Consider the following 19475-nt stretch of genomic DNA (forward strand, 5'->3'; position numbering starts at 1 on the left):
ATTTAGCTGCACCAGTTCTGATAGTTTGGGAGAGAAGTGACCTTCTCTCCCAAACTACCTTCACCTCTTAAGATATTGCTCCACCTGCTCTCACTACACATCACAATGTCATATGCGAACATCTCAGACCACAGAGATTCCTGCCTGACCTTATCTGTCAGTCTTAACGAAAGGGGGCTCAAAGCTGATCTTTAGGGCTGTCCCACCTCCACTTTGAACTCCTAAGTTACATCTACAGCACACAAGTAAGGTGATTTGGATTACTTTGAACATGGCATAGTTGGTGCTAGACCGGGTGGTCTGAGTATTTCAGAAACTTTTCATGCACCACCATCTCTAGGGTTTATAGAGAATGGTCAGAAAAATGAATGAATGAATAAAGTTCACATTCAGCAGTTTCTTGGGTTCACATTTCACATTTTGCTTCAATTAAAGGTTCAAACATATGTAATCCCACAGTTCTCAAAGTCTTTCATGGATTTTATTTCCAGAGGCTTCGTCAGGTCCGGTGGTCCAAGAGGTTTGACAAAGATTCTGGAGTTCTGGATCCACGTACTGTGGATCTGTTTCCTCTTTTGTAACAATCTTGCATGCTTTGCCAGATCAGCATAATATTTTGAGAGATGATCATTAAGATAGACAGCTGTGTATTTGCATTGTTTCATCAGACCTATCTTGTGCTTTTGATTCACAAACCTAATCAGGATTGCTGGTTTATCCGTATTCTTTCTCAGAGGAAGCGGATGACAGACCTAAACAGCATTTAGGTGCAAGGAAATCCCTTTAGACGCAAGAAATACTTCAACTTTATTCTCCAGCATCCATCACAGTTCCGTTAGCATCCATGCTAACGTTGGTACCACCAGGTCTCGCCCTGGGTTGTAGTAGAGGCCCCGTGAGAATCACATTATTCAGCCATACTTGTTGATCCACGTCATGCATTCTTCTCTCCAGGAGATCTTGGCGATTATCTTGTTGTTCGTTACGTGCCTTTCCCCGTCTGAAATCCTCTACAAGTTGCAACAGTGGTGATAGCTTAGCCTCAAGCTCCATCAGAGCTGATAGCTTAGCATCCGTAAGGAGCGCCAGAGATAGCTTAGCTTGAATATCAGCAAGTGCGATCACCACCATTTTGAGCTCCGTCAAATCGGCTTCAAAATTTTTCTTCGGTGCCATGTCCTACTCTTCTCGTTGCGGTAGCTGTTTTTAGCTTGGGGATTAAAGTCGCTTGTGAGCAACTTTAAAATACTTTAACAGCCAAAGAGTTTAGGAGAGTTAGAGACACACGTCATGCTGCTCGTGACCCGGAACCGGACAAAAGAGAAAATATCCAGTGAGCGGCAGTTCTCTGGGTAGTGGTAGAAATGCCTTGTTGGTGTTATGGTTCAGTGTGGTTTTCCTTTCTTTGTTTTGGTATAGTTGTTTTGTGCTTGTGTGTTTGTTTTCTGTTTGTGCTTCTAAAGGGTAGCGTGGGGCAGGAGTCGTGGCTTTCTCTACCTGGTGGCCTTTCACACCTGTTTCCCATCTTTAATTTCTGCTCCTTCAAAAGCCTCTCCCTGGCTCTTCGAACCTAGGCTATTCCCTTTCAGTTCGACTCCTTCCTGGTTCCAGTAAAGCTTTTGTTGGACAAGCTCCCCGCTTCTTTTTATTATTTGTTGTCACTGTGAGGCAAATAAACCTTCACTTCTTCACCATTACGTCTGACTCTGGTCTGAGATCTGTCTACTCTTGACAGTTGATACCAGAAGTCAGAGAATGGCCAGACTAGTTCCCGCTGATGGAAGTAACTCAAATAACCACTAGCCCAATAGACTACAACCAAGGTCTACAGAAGAGCATCTCTGAACGCACAACACATGCAACCATGAGGAAGATGGGCTACAACAGCAGAAGACCACACCAGGTGCCTCTCCTGTCAGGACTGAGGCTACAATTCACACAGGCTCATTAAAACTGGATAATAGAAGATTGGAAAAACATTGTCTGGTCTGATGAGACTCAATTTCTGTAGCGACATTCGAATGGTATGGTCAGAATTTGGCGTCAACAACATGAAACCATAAATTCTCGTGCCTTGCATCATTAATGGTGGTGGTGTTGATATTTTGTTGTTATGCTTTGGGCCAATTAATACCAAGTGGGCATTGTCAACACCCCAGCCTACCTGAGTTTTGTTGCGGACCATGTCTATCCTATTACTCCCACAGTGTACCATCTTCTGATGCTACTTCCAGCAGAATAAGATGTCATGTCATAAAGCTGGAATCATCTCAGACTAGTTTCTTGAATATGATAATGTGTTCACTGGACTAGGATTACTTCAACAGTCACCCGATCTAAACCCAGTAGAATACCTTTGGGATTTGGTGGAATGGAAAATTCACATCATGGATGTGCAGCCGACAAATCTGCAGCAACTCTGTGATGCATCCAAGTCAATATGGACCAAGCTCTCTGAGGAGTGTTCAGTACCTAATTGACTGTATGCCACCAAGTAGTCCTAAAGACAAAAGGGGGTACAACCCGGTACTAGTAAGGTATATCTAATAGAGTGGTAAGTGTATCTCCTGCACAATTCCAACATACAGTACTTCTCAGTCACTTCAGGCTTCCTGCAACTTTTCTTTCTGTATCCTGTCAAAACTTCCTCTACAAAGATACAGTGCAGCTCTTACTAATCTTCTGTTCTTTTTTCAGAAGCATTCTCAAAGCAAATACCATGTAGTTCCTTACAAATTCTTACTTCTGGCTTCTCTCTGAAATCCACTCTTTTTTTATATCTTCATATGTCCGTCAGCATTACTCTGTGGTTAACACCACTATTTAGCTTCTTCTTAAAAATGGGAACCAGAACACTTCTTCATTTCTGAGATCCTCTGATTATTCAAGACCTTTTTAAACAGTCCAGTCAGAAACTCTTCTCCCACCTCTCCAAAACAATTCCATACCTTCACAGCTTTGTTTTTCAGGACCAACTACTTTTCTACTTTCCTCCTATCTAAATAATCTCTGCTACTTCCTGCTCCACAACATGCCACTTCTTCTAGTCTGTGCTTCTGACATTATCTTCAATCATCAGATCTTCAAAGTTCGCCTTTCTGGATCAAAACATCAACGGTAATGCTTCTGTCGGAAGAGGCCCAGTTTTCTCCGTATTCTTTTCAATATTCTTATGTTAACACAACAGACTATTTTCATTCCTCTTTGTTGTGTTGTGTTGGAACAGGATGTTTCACTTGAAGGAGCTGGATGTAGCTTATGAAACACTTTTCATTCCCCTTTGGTGTTCCTTGTGTGCATCACATGATGTAAAGGTGACAAATTCTGGGTAGGTGAAGGCAGAATAAAGAGATGGTCCTCTACACCCAAGCTTGTGTCTCAGAGCTCGCTTATTTTATGTATGAAACTCCGCATTACCGACGGCCCTGATAAACAGGCAACATTGGTGGGTTTTTTTTCTCATTAATTTGTGACGTTTTTCTCGTAAACGTACATTTTCTGAAGTCGTAGATTTACGACTTTAAAATGCTTACATTTAGGGAAAGATGACTTTTATTGCCATAAATAAAAAACTTTTTGGTGGTAATTTAACATTTACGATTTTTTTCTCCTAAATGTACGACTTTAAAGATGTTTCTTTTCTTTCTTTTTTTTTTTCTTTTTTTGCTTGTAAAATGGCCCGTCGTGTTCGCTCACTTCGGCAGCCGCCATTTTGATTTCAGCGATCAACGTTTTTTTTCTAAGTGGGTGGGGCCACCGAGGGGGAGGGTCCATAGCTTTGTAAGGGCAGTGGCCCTCATTAAGACCGCCTCCATACCGCCTCTCGTCCAATCGATCGTAGCCGGCCCGTGTGGACGTCACGGGGATGCTGACGAGCACACAAGGCGGGACAGAACCGGAGGGAGAGGAAAGCAGGGGCTTGTAGGGGAACGGCCGCGGTAAGTTCTCTTGGAATTAGTCCCTTAATTTTTTACAAAAGCAGGCTTTGGAGCCGCGTTCAAATACCAGCGGGTAAATGTCTTGCGAAAGACGCTGATTTGCTCTTGTTTTGGAAGCTTTTGTTGTCTGTGTTGCTTGCTAATCCTCCCCTCTGCCGAATCACAACACAAAGACACCTCATGCAAATGCCGGCGATAAATGGACAGAGATACGAGCAGGGGCTGACTTCCTACTGAAAACAACCCGTTAATACGACATTATAACACAAGTATGCGCCGGTAATGCGCTGTCTTTAGACTTAATGCACGCTAAAGATTATGAAACCCATTCATAGAGTGTCAGTTAGGTAGTATGTGAATAAAAAGCTGCAAAAATACGAAGTAATACACATTTATTCAGTATTTATTATCAAACTATTACAGGTGAATTCAGTGGAGTGTAGACGGCGCTTCGCCTAACTTCCGGTGTAGTTTCGTTTTCCAGCGAGTCAAGTGACTCTTTAAATCTGCCTAATGGTAAATTACCTTTATAGTGAGAGATGTGTGATTAGCGCGCGAGACAAAGTTCCCGCGGAAAGGATGACCCTCGCGAGATTTTTACGCGAGTTCTCCGTGACCCCAGGAGAAAGGGGAAAGGGGGGGCGGGTCCAGAGGTCCACCCCTGTAGCGCTTAAAGGCCCACTGCAACTATATTTTGATCTGGCTGATGTTTTCCCACCCGTGTTTACGTACGACCAGCACAAAAACTGATGGAAATTCTTGTTGGTCACAGGTAACACGTTCAGCCAAGATGCAACTATGGCAAGCCAAAGGGGTCAACAATCGCCGTGAAACAATGGGTACTGGCAAAGAAAAACGCCACTTTTAACACGTTTTGAAAGTAGTATGTAAATTATGCTTTTTTGTGTTGTCCCACAATGGGTGTAAAAAGTGATGTTTTAGGATGTACAAACCATCCATTAAAAGCGCCGTTCTAGCTAATTCAAAACAGCATTACGTCGGGTCACATGTGTCAAATACACCATTTTGCTTGAATAAAATGCCTATGGCCGATAGTCTTCCCAAATCCCTTTTGTGGTCTAGTGGTTAAAACATCTGCACATCTATTTTTTCTCATGCAGGTATTGTGAGTTCGACCCCACTGCATTATTTTATTCAAGCAAAATGGCGCACGTATGTGACTTAATAAAACACTGCTTTCAACGTGTGGTTTGAAAATGCTAAAACACTGCACAAGACGGCATAATTTTTATGCTACTTTCAAAATATGCGTTAAAAGAGACATTTTTCATAGCCGACACTTCGCTTTTTTACTGGGCCTTTCCTGGTGTTATTGACCCCTTTTGGCTTGCCATATGTTGCTGCATTGCCCGCTCGTATTTTAAATGTGCTCAAGGGTGAATTTTGTTGTTGGCCGCATGTAGTTAAAGTCCAATAGTTGTCATGTACTTAGGTGTACGAAATGTGTTCTCTGCAGATGACCCATTTCCTGGTGGAGTGGTGAGCAATCACAGCTGAGCTCAGGAGCCATTTGGTTGTTTAATCCTTACCCTAACCACTTTATCTGGGTTCCTGTTGCCATATAAAGAAAATTACACACCAAGAGTAATTTTCTCTGAACTATAGAAAAATTGTTCCCAGTGGTCTGTAACCATAATTGAAAACATTATGGCCGAAATCATTTTAAAGGAGCCATTCCATGAAAACTCAACTTTTTGAGCTTTGAAGTGTATTATACTGTTCACTGCTCACTATAAACAACCCCAAAGTGGTATTTTGATACGTTCATGCATTTCTGAGTAATCCTCTAAAAACCTGCTCTCTCTGCATTAGCCCCTCCCATACCCACAAAAACGAACGAGTCCTCATGTGCTGATGTCACAACGTGAGACAGCCCCTTTCAGGAATAGTCTGCCCCACCCCCAGGATAACACAACTACTTTCTCCCCAAAGCTAGCAGCTCAAGCTAGCAGTGATCAGCTAGCTTCGCGATCAAAAATTGAAATTTTGAGTTTTGAGCCCTAAAAAAACTGAACATTTGGGACTGAAAACAATAGAGTTTATTTTATAATAGCAAAAGGTTTCAGACATTTAAAAAAGAAATTTGGCCAAACACCAATATTTTTCGTCCTTCAAATAATACTGGCTCCGATTTAGCTCCATAGTTCTAGTTCCTGTATTTAAAATAATACATTTATTCCAAAAATGCTACTCAAACTCCAGTGTAACTTATATTTGACTTTTTTGTTTAATTATGTTTTTTTCTTTCTTTTTTTTGTCATTTTTTGCTGCTGCGACCTATACTCCAGAGCAACTTACAGTCCAAAAAATACTGTAATTTATCTGCAAAAGCATCCCCTCAGAGTAAAATACCCTCAGCTCTTCCATTGCCAACATATCCTGCAAAAAAATGAAAACGATCAAACAGAGAGGAAAAGGTTACAAGCCGTAACGTTTTCATGATATGCATACCAGTAGTTGAGATTTTCATTGACTGTGATGAGAAGAATATACAATTGTATTGTGTTGCATTTAGATACTTTTCTTTATTTTCTGGCGCTGTAATTCATTAGGTGTAAGCTCTCTATTGTTGAGAAAAGCATACATTTGTGTGAACACTGAGCTATTCATTGTTTACATGGTTCAGACAGTTGTAAAGGAGGCCAAACTGTTGAGAAATACTACTGGTAGCTAATCTAATTTAAATTTTGTAACTGTCACGGTGTTGGTGATGAGAGGTCGATTCAGATCAGGTAGCAGCAAAGCTAATTCAGTTATTCAGTTGGCCTTTTTTCTTCAATATGGTTGCCGCCATGTTGGAGCTTAAAGTCATCAATAAGCAGTAGTTAAACATGTTTTAAAAAAAGTATCAGACCAAGAATGGTTATTGTATAAATGTAATGATCAAGTAATAGCTGTTTTTGTCTCAACATACGTCTATGGGATTTTGGCTTTCTGGAGCTCTCTGGGTTTGTGTCTCATTGTAAATTAAGTGATCTTGAATGTTAAATTAAGTTCAATGCATCAACTTTTCAGGGAGCTGCAAGATGGCAGGTACAGAGGCTGCATCACTGAAATGGCTCAACAACCTCCTCAAGACAAACTTCAAAGAAGTTCAAGACATGGCCTCCGGTGAGTTGTAGTTTGTATCTGTATTCTTTCATCAAAAGACATCTCCAAACTCATGCCAAGATGTCTCGACAGTCTTATAACGACGTGTAATCTGGACATAGATGTAATCAGTAGGGATATCCCGATCTGATTATGTGATCCAGTACTTTCAGACTTGGTCAAAATCTGATGTTGCATTCCTAGCAGTAGACGTCTCTAGAATATGGTCCCAGTTTGAGCAGGAGGAACACAAAAACACATGTTGTTTGCAGGGCATTTATAGTTAGTAAGAATGACATTTTCTTCACAATTTAAACGGCGTAATATTAGCAGTAGTCTCTTTCAAATGAAAGTTTCTCCCTGAAAACTTGAAGACAAACCATTATTGACACAATAAAAGGAAATACACGTGGAATATTAAACAGTTTTCTTTGAATAAAAGCAGATGAGAGTTTTATTTTGAAAAGTCTGTGTTTTGTGAATGATCCTCTAGGCGCGTACTACTGTCAGATCATGGACTGCACGATGCCCGGATCAGTTGACATGGCGAAGGTGAAGTTTGACATTCAATGCGAGGACGACTGCAAGCACAACTTCACTCTACTGCAGGAGGCCTTTAAGAAAGAGGGCATTACGAAGGTATGTACTTCCTGTCTCACATTTTTTTCTCATTATAGATAAATCGACAGCCCAGGAGGTTAATTAGTCACAATCCAGTGGTAATTAGTGGAGATCCAAATAAGCAAGAGTAAATGAATAACTAGCATAATAAACTACTGAGGTTCTGTTTTTTGTATGACATGACAATTAAACACCGCCATGTTTCACTGTTGGGATTCTATTGGCCAGGTGATTATCATTACCTGGTTTTCTCCACTCATACTGAGTAAGAAGATTCTTTAGTCGCATTAAACCAAAAAGTCTTATTTTTCATAGTCTGGGAGTTCTTGGCGTGTTCTTTAACAAAATCTATACAGGGCTTCTCTACCATAAAACCCAGACTGATGGAGAGCTACAGGGACCGTTGACTTAGTGGACCTTTCTCCCATCTCCCTTCTGCATTTCTAGAGCTCAGCCACAGTAATATTGGCGTTCCTCTACCTTTCTCACCGAGGCTTTTCTTCCACGATTTCCCAGTTTGGTTGGACAGCCAGATCATGGAAGAGTTCTGTTCGTCCCAAACTTCCTACCTTTACGGGTTAAGGCCATGTGCTTCTTTTATAGCGGGGGTGTCAGACATACAGTCTCTTTATGACTCAGCTGAATTAAACCGAGTCAAAAAGAGGAAAACATACAAGAAAGCCTGTTTCTGTGGCAAGTTATGGTTCTTTAAATAAATTACCCCAATGTGCAATTCTGCTACTAGGGGAGCAAAAGAAATGCAAGACTGGCATAGCAAGAGATCAAGAAATAAACATGATAAACATTAGGATCAGAACAAATAGACTGTATGTTAAAAACATTTCCAAAATTTGCATTTCTGTGTTCATGTTTTGATATATGGCGAGTTTTCACTGGTTGTATGGTTATTGTTTGTCATGTTCAGATAAGCCACACCCCTTACTACAAACTGTTCTGGTTGGGGTCAACTCAAACAAAAACAGTTCCTGTTACCATTTCTGCTGCGGCTATGCACATACCGGCTGAAACAAAGACCAGAACATGAACAGTACCCATCTGCTGATGCTTCTGCTCTACTTTTCTAATCAAAAAGTTCAAACTGGTTGGTCCAGTTAAAAGATTACCAATCTAACTGCTGTGCCTCCACATGTACAGATAGAGGCCGGCTGATGGGACGTTCTGGATGAATACCCGTCTGTTCTGTATCTTATCTTTCTGAAGATGTATGGAAAAAGTGACGGGGATGTCTGGGTATTGTTACTTACCTGCAAGAAAACATTAATTTTTGCGTTGTTTTGAAGAAAGAAAAGTTACTCTGTGAAGAAAATTATGTTTTGAAAACAGTAAAAACAAAAAATGCACAATTCCAGAGGGTCTGTCTTCTCAGTAGAGCTAAGCTTTGTCATTTGGGATGTCAAAGAGTTCAAATCAGAATCGCCTTAAAGTGAATGAAAAGCTTGTTTGAAAATTATTTTCAAACAATTATTTTCAAAAAAAAATTTTTTTTTACTTTGATGTCCCTTCAGGGGTCCCATACAAAACAATTGTTTACGGATGTTCAGCTGCACTAAAATTATAATTCTGTGCTTTTGTTTTGCACATTCATCCCCCTAAACGGTGGCGTGAAAAAGTGAAACTGGAGCTTCTGTTTTTTGTGGTGTTGAAGGTTGGCTTGTTTTTACAGGATATTCCAGTTGAGGAACTCATCCAAGAAGATGTTGAGACCAACTCTGAGTTCCTCAAATGGTTCAAAGTCTTCCATCTGAAAAATAACAACAAGGCAGCGAAAGAAAACCTTCATAAGAGTTCCATGTCAGCCTCTCCCTCTCCAGGTACGTATGAATCTCCTTTATCGTAAGATTGTTCGTTTTCATTCAGTAACGTTTGTCTGTCTTTACGCCGTCAGAAAACTCCAGACGGGACACACGCTACACCGAAAAATGGAAGGAAGCGCTCCCCTGGGCAGACAGAAGCTCCCTTGGAGACGATTACACTTTCTGCACCACCTGTCAGTCAAACTTGCACACAATCAACAAAGGTTTTGTTGAACTTCAGCGGCACTCAGATACAAGGAAACACAAGAAAAAGGCCAAACTCTACAAGCAGAACATCTCGCCGACCAAAGCCCCCAACCTGCCGCTGCCTTGCAGCGATGCTGCAATTCATTTCATCCGTAGCCACTGTAACTCCGCCCCCACCAACGGCGAGAAGCTGTCCAAACATTTTCTGTACCGTACGCTGGGGCGACGGTACCCCAAAGACATAGCATCTGTTTGCCAGAACACTCCCTACTGCCTTTACATCTACGAGGGGGTGTCTGTGGGGAAGGACCAACACGTCTCTGTGATGCTCGTGGGCTTTTATGACACGCAGTCGTCCGCTCACAGCCTCCGATTCCTGGATGCGTTTGGGGGCGGGGATCAGATGGGGTACCTGCAGACCTTAAAGAAGTTTAAGCTTCCCGCTGAAAATCTGGCTGCTGTTTACGTCAGCGGTGATGGCGCAGCGTCAGAGCAGATCTGCTCGGGCCTCAGAGAGCTCAACCCATCCGCAATTTCCATAGGACCTCTCTACAGCATCGCTGATGTGGCGTGCTGTGCCGGCTTGAAAAAGCTCTCCGGTCTGGTGCAGGAGTTGCTGTCAGCTCTGGAGGCGCAACACTTCTCCAGCTCAATCCAGAGCGACGACCTGGAGGCTCTCTTGGACTCTGTGTACGATAAAAAAAGCTCCAAGTCTTTTCTAGATATCGGCTGCCTCAAATTCTGCCAGTTAGTCTCCAAAATTTTAGAAATCTGGACAGATCTCACGGACCACTTCAGCTCTCGCAATGACAAGGAAGCCAAACTCATCTGCTCGCAGCTACAAGATATCAAAGTCAGAGCAGCTTTCTTGTTCCTAAAACAAGCTTTAAAGCCTCTGGAGAAGTTCCAGACACAAACACAAGGAGGTTCCTGGACCAGCATGCTGCTCATCCTGGAAGAGGCCAGCTCCCTGCTCAGCACATACACCTCCCGCTTCCTCCAACAGAACGCCGCGGCGCGCTACCTCGAGGAGCACGACGCTCTTATCCTCCGGAGCAAGAAGTCCCTCCTCTCCAGCCCCGATTTAGACCTGGGCGGCGAGGCGGTGGAGGACGCTCTGAGAGAATCCGATGAGCCGGCGGCGCTGCTGCGCTTCCGAGAGCAGGCGCTGTCCTTCTACGCCGCGCTCACCGGCTGCATCGCCGAGGAGCTGCCTCTGAGTGTCCAGGCGCTGAGGAGCATCGCTCAGCTGCTGAGCCCGCAGAGCTGGCTGGAGGTGACGGGCGCTCAGGTGGAGGAGCTCGGCAACCAGCTGGGGGTCTGCAACTCCGCCGATGAGACCAAACAGCTCACCAAGGAGTTCCTGGAGCGTAAAACCGACAAGGAGGCGGCGGCGCACGCCAGCACAGACCCAGATTCCCTTAAGGAGCACTGGAGCCGTCTACTGGATGACTCCAAACCCTCCCCCCTCTTCAGGAGGCTTGTTTTAACCCTGCTGTCCCTCCCGTGTCCCCCTCTCAACGCAAAGCAGGTTTTCACTCAGGTAAGTCAGGAGCAGACTTCAACGTTAAACAGATTCAGAAATGTTAACGTTTGTCTTTTACATCTAAGGTTCTAGAAACTTCAGAAGTCTCCTCTGAGGAGGAAGCAACTGAGAGTGATTGTGACGTCTCCTTCAGCCAAAAGGACGTCAGCATTCACCCCCCAAATGGGAAAAACACCCTACGTGAGTAGATTCACATCCAGTTTATGATCATAATCAGCTTCTTATTGTTTTATGATATTAATAATGTACCAAACAGGAACAAAACATTACTTACTGTCTGTTTTTGTGAATTTAAACCTTTTTTTCTCTTTTTATCAGAACTTCTCAAAAAATCAATGAAGCCCTGTGAAGTCCGCCTTACAAGGATAGATAGTAAGAAAAACTCTAAAATAAAAGCGCAATAATTGCATTTATCTCAAATGTTTGGGGTGTTGTTTGTCATGGAAGTGATTCTGTAAACTGTCACTAAACAAAAATGTTTTCTTTTTCTGTAAGGTCTGAATATTGATGAATATCAGGAGAACGAGGTTTCTGGTTTTTATTTAATCTTACTTTAACAAACCCACTCTGTTTGGAGGATGTAAACTCAACAACTTTTGGTATCTCCCAGTGGAGCCATCGGAGGAGTTCTGGCTGGGAGAGCGGCCTGCGGAGGAGGCCTCGGGCCCGCACCATCTTTCAGGCGGGTGCGGGTACCTGGTGCAAACCCGTAGATCTCGACGATGAGGACAAAACTGCTCGGGATGACACGGTAAGCTCTACATGCAGTTCAGGTTAACGAGGGAATCAATGAAGAAGATGATTTAGAAAAGCTGAAGACTGAAAAACAGAGAAAACCGTATCTGTGAAGCAGAAGAACTTTACGAAACGATAAATATATTATCTTCCTGCCTCCATAATATTTTGAATTATTTTCTCTGCCTTCTTATAGATTGGCTAATACTCTGTGCTGCATTCCTATTGTATGCGTAGTCATGCAGTCATGCTAAAACAAAAAGTGAGGGCTTACATTTAAATGTAAACTTCTCTGCTTCAGAGAATGGAGGCGGAGGGATACACAGTTATAAGTCCCTTTAACTACCTCTTGAACAAAATGTTAGACGCCCCTATCCCAAACAGAATAACAGAATTCACAAAAAGCAGAAATGAAATCCTCCGGTCCCCAAACCAGATGCCCTGGTGTCCATAAAATAATGAACAGAACCAGAACAAACTTCCCAACCGGAGTCCAACAGATTCAACGCACTGCCATCAACAAGAACCAAGCTCCAGCTCTGGATATGCAGAGACTGGATGACCTCACACAATTAAAATAATTCCTGCAGATTCTGAGTCACTTAAACCTGATAAGTTAAAATCATTGTGTAAACGGTCAAAGAGTTACGGTTGTTTGAGGTGGGGGTGTAATGGACCAAAAAACTTACGATTCGGATCCTTTTCAGATCAGTAAAACGTGAAAAAACAGCAGGAAAAACAAAATAAAAGCCTAAAATTACTTTTTTGAAAAGCTTTAGAACATATTTAAGAAAAAATATATTACTTCTATTACTTTAAGTACTTCTAAGCATAAAGATACATGCACACATCTTTGAACTTAAACAAAAATGTAAAAACATGTAGTTTCTGATTAAATTTACACATCTTGAGACCAAATCTACAAAAACTGAGAGAAACAAATGCTAAATATGCAATTTTTCCCTTTTCCTACACCCCAGACCACCCCAATGTACATGTAAATCTTAAATAAAAAAGTTAAAATTAGATTTTCATTTTTTTTGTTTTAATTGTAGTATTGAAAATAACCGTGGGAGCATTTAAATATTTTAAACAATTATTATCTGTAGTTCATGTGCAGGTGAGGCACTGCCATGCTCGCTTTTCCTGGCGACTTTTGATCCTTTTGGCTTGCCGTACTCCCTTCCCCTGACGGCACATCCCTATTGCAGGAGAAGTGACTGATGGACAGCTGCTACTCCTCACTGAGAGATCTGAACCCAGAAATGGATATGTTTACTGATGCTTGGGGGTGGGGGGTAATGTGATCCGTGGTACACGTGTGGGCCGAACCGTGGCTAGTGATCCATACTGATCCGTTATTTTGGTATTCCCGGTAAAATGTTAAGGAGTGAAAAGTGTAGAACTGATCACACGTCCCATGATCGAGACAAAAACCACTCAGTTCCTCATGAATCAGATCTTCCATGATTGGCCAGAGTTGACAGCCTTCCTAGTGACCACCGATTCAGGAACGGCGGACTGCAAGAACAATAGCAATCTCCTCAAAAGCTAACAGGGATCCCTGAGGTAAAACAAACAAGCAGCTTCTCAAATTGCCGCCTTTATCGGCTTCAAAGACCTGAAAAGCTACGCTTTGAACAGCTGTGGCAACACAGATGGAAAAAAATTCTCTAATGTAAAGCAGGGTCATCATAGCATTGTTAAACTAAAAACATTCATTAAAAGAAATAAATTACACTGAAGTTTTTTTAATCGACTTAAAAAATAAAATTGAAGGAATCCGATCCCAACTTTCATTTTTGATGTCTTTACCTGGTGATCAGACATCAGAAAATGTCCTGGTATAACATCTATTTTGTCCTTATTTAAAATTTCTAGGAGAGTTATTCTCAAATTTTCAGTAGTTGGATGAGTTGGAACTGTATGGTTTTTACTCTTCAAATAATCATCTTTTTAATCATCTAAAATGTGTATTATTTTCAGAGGGAAGAAAGATCTCGATTTGGTAAACACGCACCAACAAAAGGTCAACGCAAAGAAAGCTATCAGGTAATCTTTTACTAATGTGAGGGTGAAAAACTAACATTGATTTGTGTCCAGTCTGTGTGTCTTAATTCCGGTGTGATTATTTCTTGCTTTTTCCTACAGGATGCGAAGGGTTTCCCAGTTGGAGAGCTGGTTTGGGGCAAAGTGAAAAGCCTGTCCTTGTGGCCTGGGATGGTGGCACCGTGGATGACCAGGTCTCCCCCCGTAGGCATGCGCAGGGTGGAGTGGTTTGGAGACGGGATGTTCTCAGAGGTAAAACGCGTCAAAAGTGTCAAACCCAGAGAAAATTTCATATTAAAACCTCATCCTGTCCTTAAACCTGTTTCTGTTGCAGGTCAACACCGACGGTCTTCTTCCATTTAGTAGCTTTTCAAGGTCCTTTTGCAAAAATTCCTTTGCCAGTTTGCCTAAGTACAAGAAAGCCATCTACGAGATCCTTGAGGTAACGGAGTTCACACATTGTAGCTATGCGTGTTAGCCATTCAACATCTGAAAAACAGATGGTCTTTGACCTACAATAACTCTTTCATCGTCAACGCAACCAACGTAAATTAGCATATTCTGAAGTGGAGAAAAAACACAATATGCATCGGATTTTGCTTTGTATTGATAAGTAACGCTTTATGTTATCACAAAAACATTAACTGACATTAAGTATTTACTCGACTCTAGTGATGTGCTTACTAATGTTAAGTGTTAACTAATGTTTTGGAATAACTTTTAAGTGTTTACTGATTTTTAAGTGTTTAATTCATACTTTACATGTTAAGTGTTTGCTAACGTTAAGAGTTTACCAATGTTTATTCATGTGTTTACAAGTAATCACTGAGGTGTACTTAACGTTGAATATTTACCGTTTACTGACATGTGTTTACTAAGGTTAAGAGTACTAACAGAGTATTTTCTTGTGTGAATTTATTGTTTGTTTGCTAACTTTAGGTGTTTGCTAACGTTAAGTGTTGGCTAGCGTTAATTGTTGGCTAGCGTTAAGTGTTTGCTAACGTTAAGTGTTGGCTAGCGTTAAGTGTTGGCTAGCGTTAAGTGTTGGCTAACGTTAAGTGTTGGCTACCGTTAAGTGTTGGCTAACGTTAAGTGTTGGCTAGCATTAAGTGTTGGCTAGCGTTAAGTGTTGGCTACCGTTAAGTGTTGGCTAACGTTAGGTGTTGGCTACCGTAAATTTTTTGCTGACGTTAGTTGTTTGCTAACGTTAAGAGTTTACTAACAGTGTGAATTTACACATGTTCGCTCACGTAAGGTGTTTGCTAAATTTAAGTTTTTGCTAATGTTAGGTCTTTTCTAATGTTAGGTTTTTACTAACACTAAGTGTTTGCTTACAATAATTGTTTGCTAATATTATGAGTTGCTAACATTAAGAGTTTACTAATGCTAGGTGCTTGCTAGCGTTAGGTGTTTCCTAAAGTTAAATGTTTGCTAATGTTAGGTTTTTGCTAACGTTAAATGTTTACTAAACGTAAGAATTTACAAAGAATAATTGTTTGCTAACATTAAGTGTTTACTGATGCTAGTTGTTTATCAACGTTAAGTGTTTACTAACAATAAGTGTTAACTATCAGTAAGTTTAGCCAACATACAATGTTAGCAAACCCTTGGAGGTGTTTTTAGGTGACATCTAAAAACAGGTTCCAGAGAGTTATTTATTGTTCTGCCTACGAATCAGCTTGTTTACATGGCTTATGTAAGCTCTTTACGTACAGTGATGAATATCATCACAAGGCTTTTTTTATTTGCTTCAGATTCTGTTGGCATTATGTTTATTGCTTAAATGGTTGAAGAGTTATGGTACTTCAAAGAATTTGTACACTTTCACTGAAGCTCCAGAGTTAAGTGGTTGAGAAGGGAATGAGTGAAATAATAGAGTAACACTGAGCCTGTTTGCTTGCCCACAAAAGGCGGATAACTAGGATAAAGCAAATAAAATCAAACTGATCACGCTAATGCAATCATCAGAAAATCCTGTCTTACATGGAGTCAATTAAAGGATTTCATAGAACAATGTAAAGACGTAAACTCCATTCTCCCAGATACTTTTAAAGCCTTTACCATAAGAATGTTGTGTTGGAACAAGTATATCTGCAAAAAAACAAAAGTTCATTTGAAATGGTAGAAATGGCGCTCCTCTGGGGGTTAACGTGACTTCCCTTCTATGAATTTTTGGATGTAAAACTAATAAATATAGCAAAGAGGGAGGCTGTAGTGAACATTTGACACAGTAGATGAGACACACATGTTGAGAAGAGGCTGTGATGCTGCTCTATAGCATGACCAGCTTTGGTTAATGTAGGGAAGGAGATAGGGGACTTGTAAGTTGGAGTGTCTTGATACTACTAGGCCAGAAGTAGAGAGTGGTGAGGGTGATGAGCTTAACTGATGAGAAACAATCAGAGGTAATTAAGTTTTAAGCTGTGGGACATCACATATACATCCAGTTTTCAGGTGGTGCTCTTTCACTGGTGCAGGTTTTCTAACCTCTTTGTGTTTAGTTGGCAGCTGAGCGATCCAGGAAGTCCTTCACTGATGCTCAGGGCAACAAGGAGAAAGAACTGAAGATGATGCTGGAGTGGGCCTTTGAAGGCTTTCTGCCCACGGGCCCAGAGGGATTTGCTCCTCCAAGTATGTTCTCACCTTCAAAAATGTTTAAATATATGTTCTATGTTCAAGAAAACGAGTCTAAAAACACTGAACTACAAGTACTGAACTGTTACTTTATAAAACTAGTTATGCTACGAAACAATAATTATTATTTTTTGTAAGATTTCAATGACCAAGAAGAACCATCAGAAGTCTCTGACGAATACCTGCCGAAAAAGAGGAAATACGTCTCCAAGAACAGGACCAGCACCTCCACCGTCACCTATAACAGAGGTTTGAGTTGTTGATGCTTCTTTGGGTGGAAGTTTGGATGAGCTACCGCTATGATTCATGGGATTTATTTGCCTGTTTCTCCACAGATTTGTTGATAGACAAGATTAAAAGGAGCGGCAAAAAAATCGAAGGTCTGTTTTACTGTCTGACTTGAAACTTTTATTTATTGATTTTGGTAAAATCACAAAAAAATTGATGTTTCCTTTTTTTTCAGACTTTTGTTTGTCTTGTTCTTCGCCGGACGTGGATGTGCAGCACCCGCTGTTTGAGGGTGGCCTCTGTCTGCGATGCAAGGTGAGGCGAAGGCTTCACTTCCTCTCAGCTGAATGTCTTTGAGTTTTATCTCTGATTTGTGAGCTGCTCACAAATCACAGTCATCTCAGTTGACCATCTGCTCATCAGGGAAAAAAATTAAATATTCATCTATTATTTAACTTTCTCACAGTGTTTTTTGTTTTGATTTATTTTCATTTTTTGCAGTTTTTTGTTAATTCATCAGTACCTCACATTGATCCCTGTATTTTAAAGTGCTTTTATACATAAAGATTGGTTGAATAATGAAAAAAATAGCACAAACCCGGATTTTTGCGTGCAGGAGAACTTCTCAGAGACTCTGTACCGCTACGACGATGACGGTTACCAGTCGTACTGCACCGTCTGCTGCGCCGGTCAGGAGGTCGTTCTGTGTGACAACGTCAACTGCTGCAGGTAAACCGGTCTGCTCCAGCTGGTTCACATTAAACAGGCCGGAGGGTCACCGGCTAAGAACAAATTCAAATTACCTTTAAAATCATTTTTATTTGGTTATGCCAAACAAATATAAATCAAAAAGAACCTGAAATCATTTTTTGTCTTCTAAAGGAAAATCCATTGGTGGGTTTGAAAACCAAAAAACAATAAAAGTAAAAAGGTTTCTGCTGATTGTGTCTTGTAAGCGACAGCCGTAGCAGCTGTCCTGAGTAACATCTCCTGTCTCTGCTGCTGGATCATGGCGCTCGTCCTCCAGGTGCTTCTGTAAGGACTGCCTGAACCTCCTGATTGGAGATCAAACGTTCGAGAAGCTGAGAGACACGGAGAAGTGGAACTGCTTCATGTGTAAGCCCTCGCAGTGTGAAGGCTACCTTCTACTCAGACCGGACTGGAGCGTCAGAGTGCAAGACTTCTTCGCCAACAGCACCGCCCTGGAGTTTGTGAGTCTCACAGTTTCTGCTCATATGTTGACGATGAAACATTATTGGCTGTAAAATCAAGATTTGAGATGAACGATGAAGTTAATCCGGCAGATGATTGTGAGGAAGTAGAGCTGCAGGAGATGAGGAAAACTGATATTAGAGTTCAGTACAATGTTCCCTCGCTATATTGAAGTCCACTTTTTGTGCTCTTGGAGAATTTTTTTTCCAAAGCCTTTTTTTTCTTTTTTTAACTTGATCCTGTCAGTTTTCACTGTTAGTTTTTATCTTCACAGAGTTACATATCTTAAGCCTTCATCGCGATCAGATCTTTGTTCTCTTTCTTTAATTCAAGATTGATGTTTCTTCAAAGGTTTAAACTTTGAGAGTTTAAGTAAGAAAGAAAAGTGTGAAAAGTGTGTCTTAGAAACGCGAATAAAGTGTGTAGTGAGAAGTTTTACAGCCTTAAAACATTTATAAAAGTAAAAAATAAAGCACGATTAATTCACAAATTTCATGTATCGCAGGATATTTTTATACTTATAAATGAAGGAACACTGCAATTGCCATGAAAATATAAGTACAGACAAATGCGACAGGTAATTAAAAGAACATTAAAATGATAAATCACACAAACATAAAGCTTTCACGACAAAATATGGACACAGTGGAGGACCTGACAGATGCAGGGAACAGAAGAATGATGAACCCGTTGACTGTACATGAGAACTGGACCGAGTGAGTGCGATTCAGTCGGCATTTTTTTTCACAATACAGACGGCGCCGTGTTGGGACCAGAAATTGTCAGTAAGCAAGCATTAGTCCAAGTTGGTCCGAGTCAATGTTTCCGTGGCAACCACTTGCCAATTAGGAGCGAGCTTGTTGGAGGTTCACACCTCTACTCCTAACACAGGAGTCTGCAACCTTTTATCTCCATTGTGGCTCTCTGGTTGAAGGAAAATAGTAATTTTAAAAAATTTGGAGTTTAGCTTCTATTTTAGCAACATGCTAACATTTTTGACTAATTTAGTTTACTGAGGAATTTTATGCTAATTTGGGGTTTAGCTAATAATTTAGCAAAATGCTGATGTTTTTAGCTAATTTGCTATCAACTGAAGTTTTTTTTTTTTTTTGGGATAATTTAGAAATTAGCTTCTATTTTACAACCAGGTTAACTTTTTTGACCAATTTAGTTTACTGGGGAATTTTAGGCCATTTAGGAGTTCAGCTAGTAACTGAACAGTGAGCTAGCTATTTTTATTTTGGCTAATTTGACCTCTCATTAAATTTTTTATGCTAACTTGGAGTTAAGCTAATATTTAAGCAATATTCTAACATTTTTGGCTGATTTAACTTACTGAGGAATTTTATGCTAATTCGGAGTTCAGCTAGTAATTAGGGA

At 40.9% G+C, this 19475-nt stretch overlaps 1 protein-coding gene across 1 annotated transcript in view; it reads left to right on the forward strand.

The window, feature by feature from the left end:
- Positions 1–3116: 3116 nt before the first annotated feature.
- Positions 3117–19475, forward strand: part of dnmt3ba (DNA (cytosine-5-)-methyltransferase 3 beta, duplicate a) — a 20115-nt gene continuing 3756 nt past the window's right edge. The window contains exons 1-18 of the mRNA XM_024293035.2: positions 3117–3938; positions 6975–7070; positions 7543–7688; positions 9355–9502; positions 9577–11234; positions 11303–11417; positions 11556–11609; positions 11733–11764; positions 11848–11988; positions 13959–14024; positions 14124–14273; positions 14356–14463; positions 16523–16652; positions 16794–16904; positions 16991–17035; positions 17119–17198; positions 17500–17612; positions 17911–18094. Coding sequence (XP_024148803.1) covers positions 6986–7070; positions 7543–7688; positions 9355–9502; positions 9577–11234; positions 11303–11417; positions 11556–11609; positions 11733–11764; positions 11848–11988; positions 13959–14024; positions 14124–14273; positions 14356–14463; positions 16523–16652; positions 16794–16904; positions 16991–17035; positions 17119–17198; positions 17500–17612; positions 17911–18094 — 3366 coding nt within the window. The 5' untranslated portion in view covers positions 3117–3938; positions 6975–6985. The remainder of the gene's footprint in view (positions 3939–6974; positions 7071–7542; positions 7689–9354; positions 9503–9576; positions 11235–11302; positions 11418–11555; positions 11610–11732; positions 11765–11847; positions 11989–13958; positions 14025–14123; positions 14274–14355; positions 14464–16522; positions 16653–16793; positions 16905–16990; positions 17036–17118; positions 17199–17499; positions 17613–17910; positions 18095–19475) is intronic.

The sequence above is a fragment of the Oryzias melastigma genome, linkage group LG7, assembly GCF_002922805.2.
Source record: "Oryzias melastigma strain HK-1 linkage group LG7, ASM292280v2, whole genome shotgun sequence".
Lineage (NCBI taxonomy): Eukaryota > Metazoa > Chordata > Actinopteri > Beloniformes > Adrianichthyidae > Oryzias > Oryzias melastigma.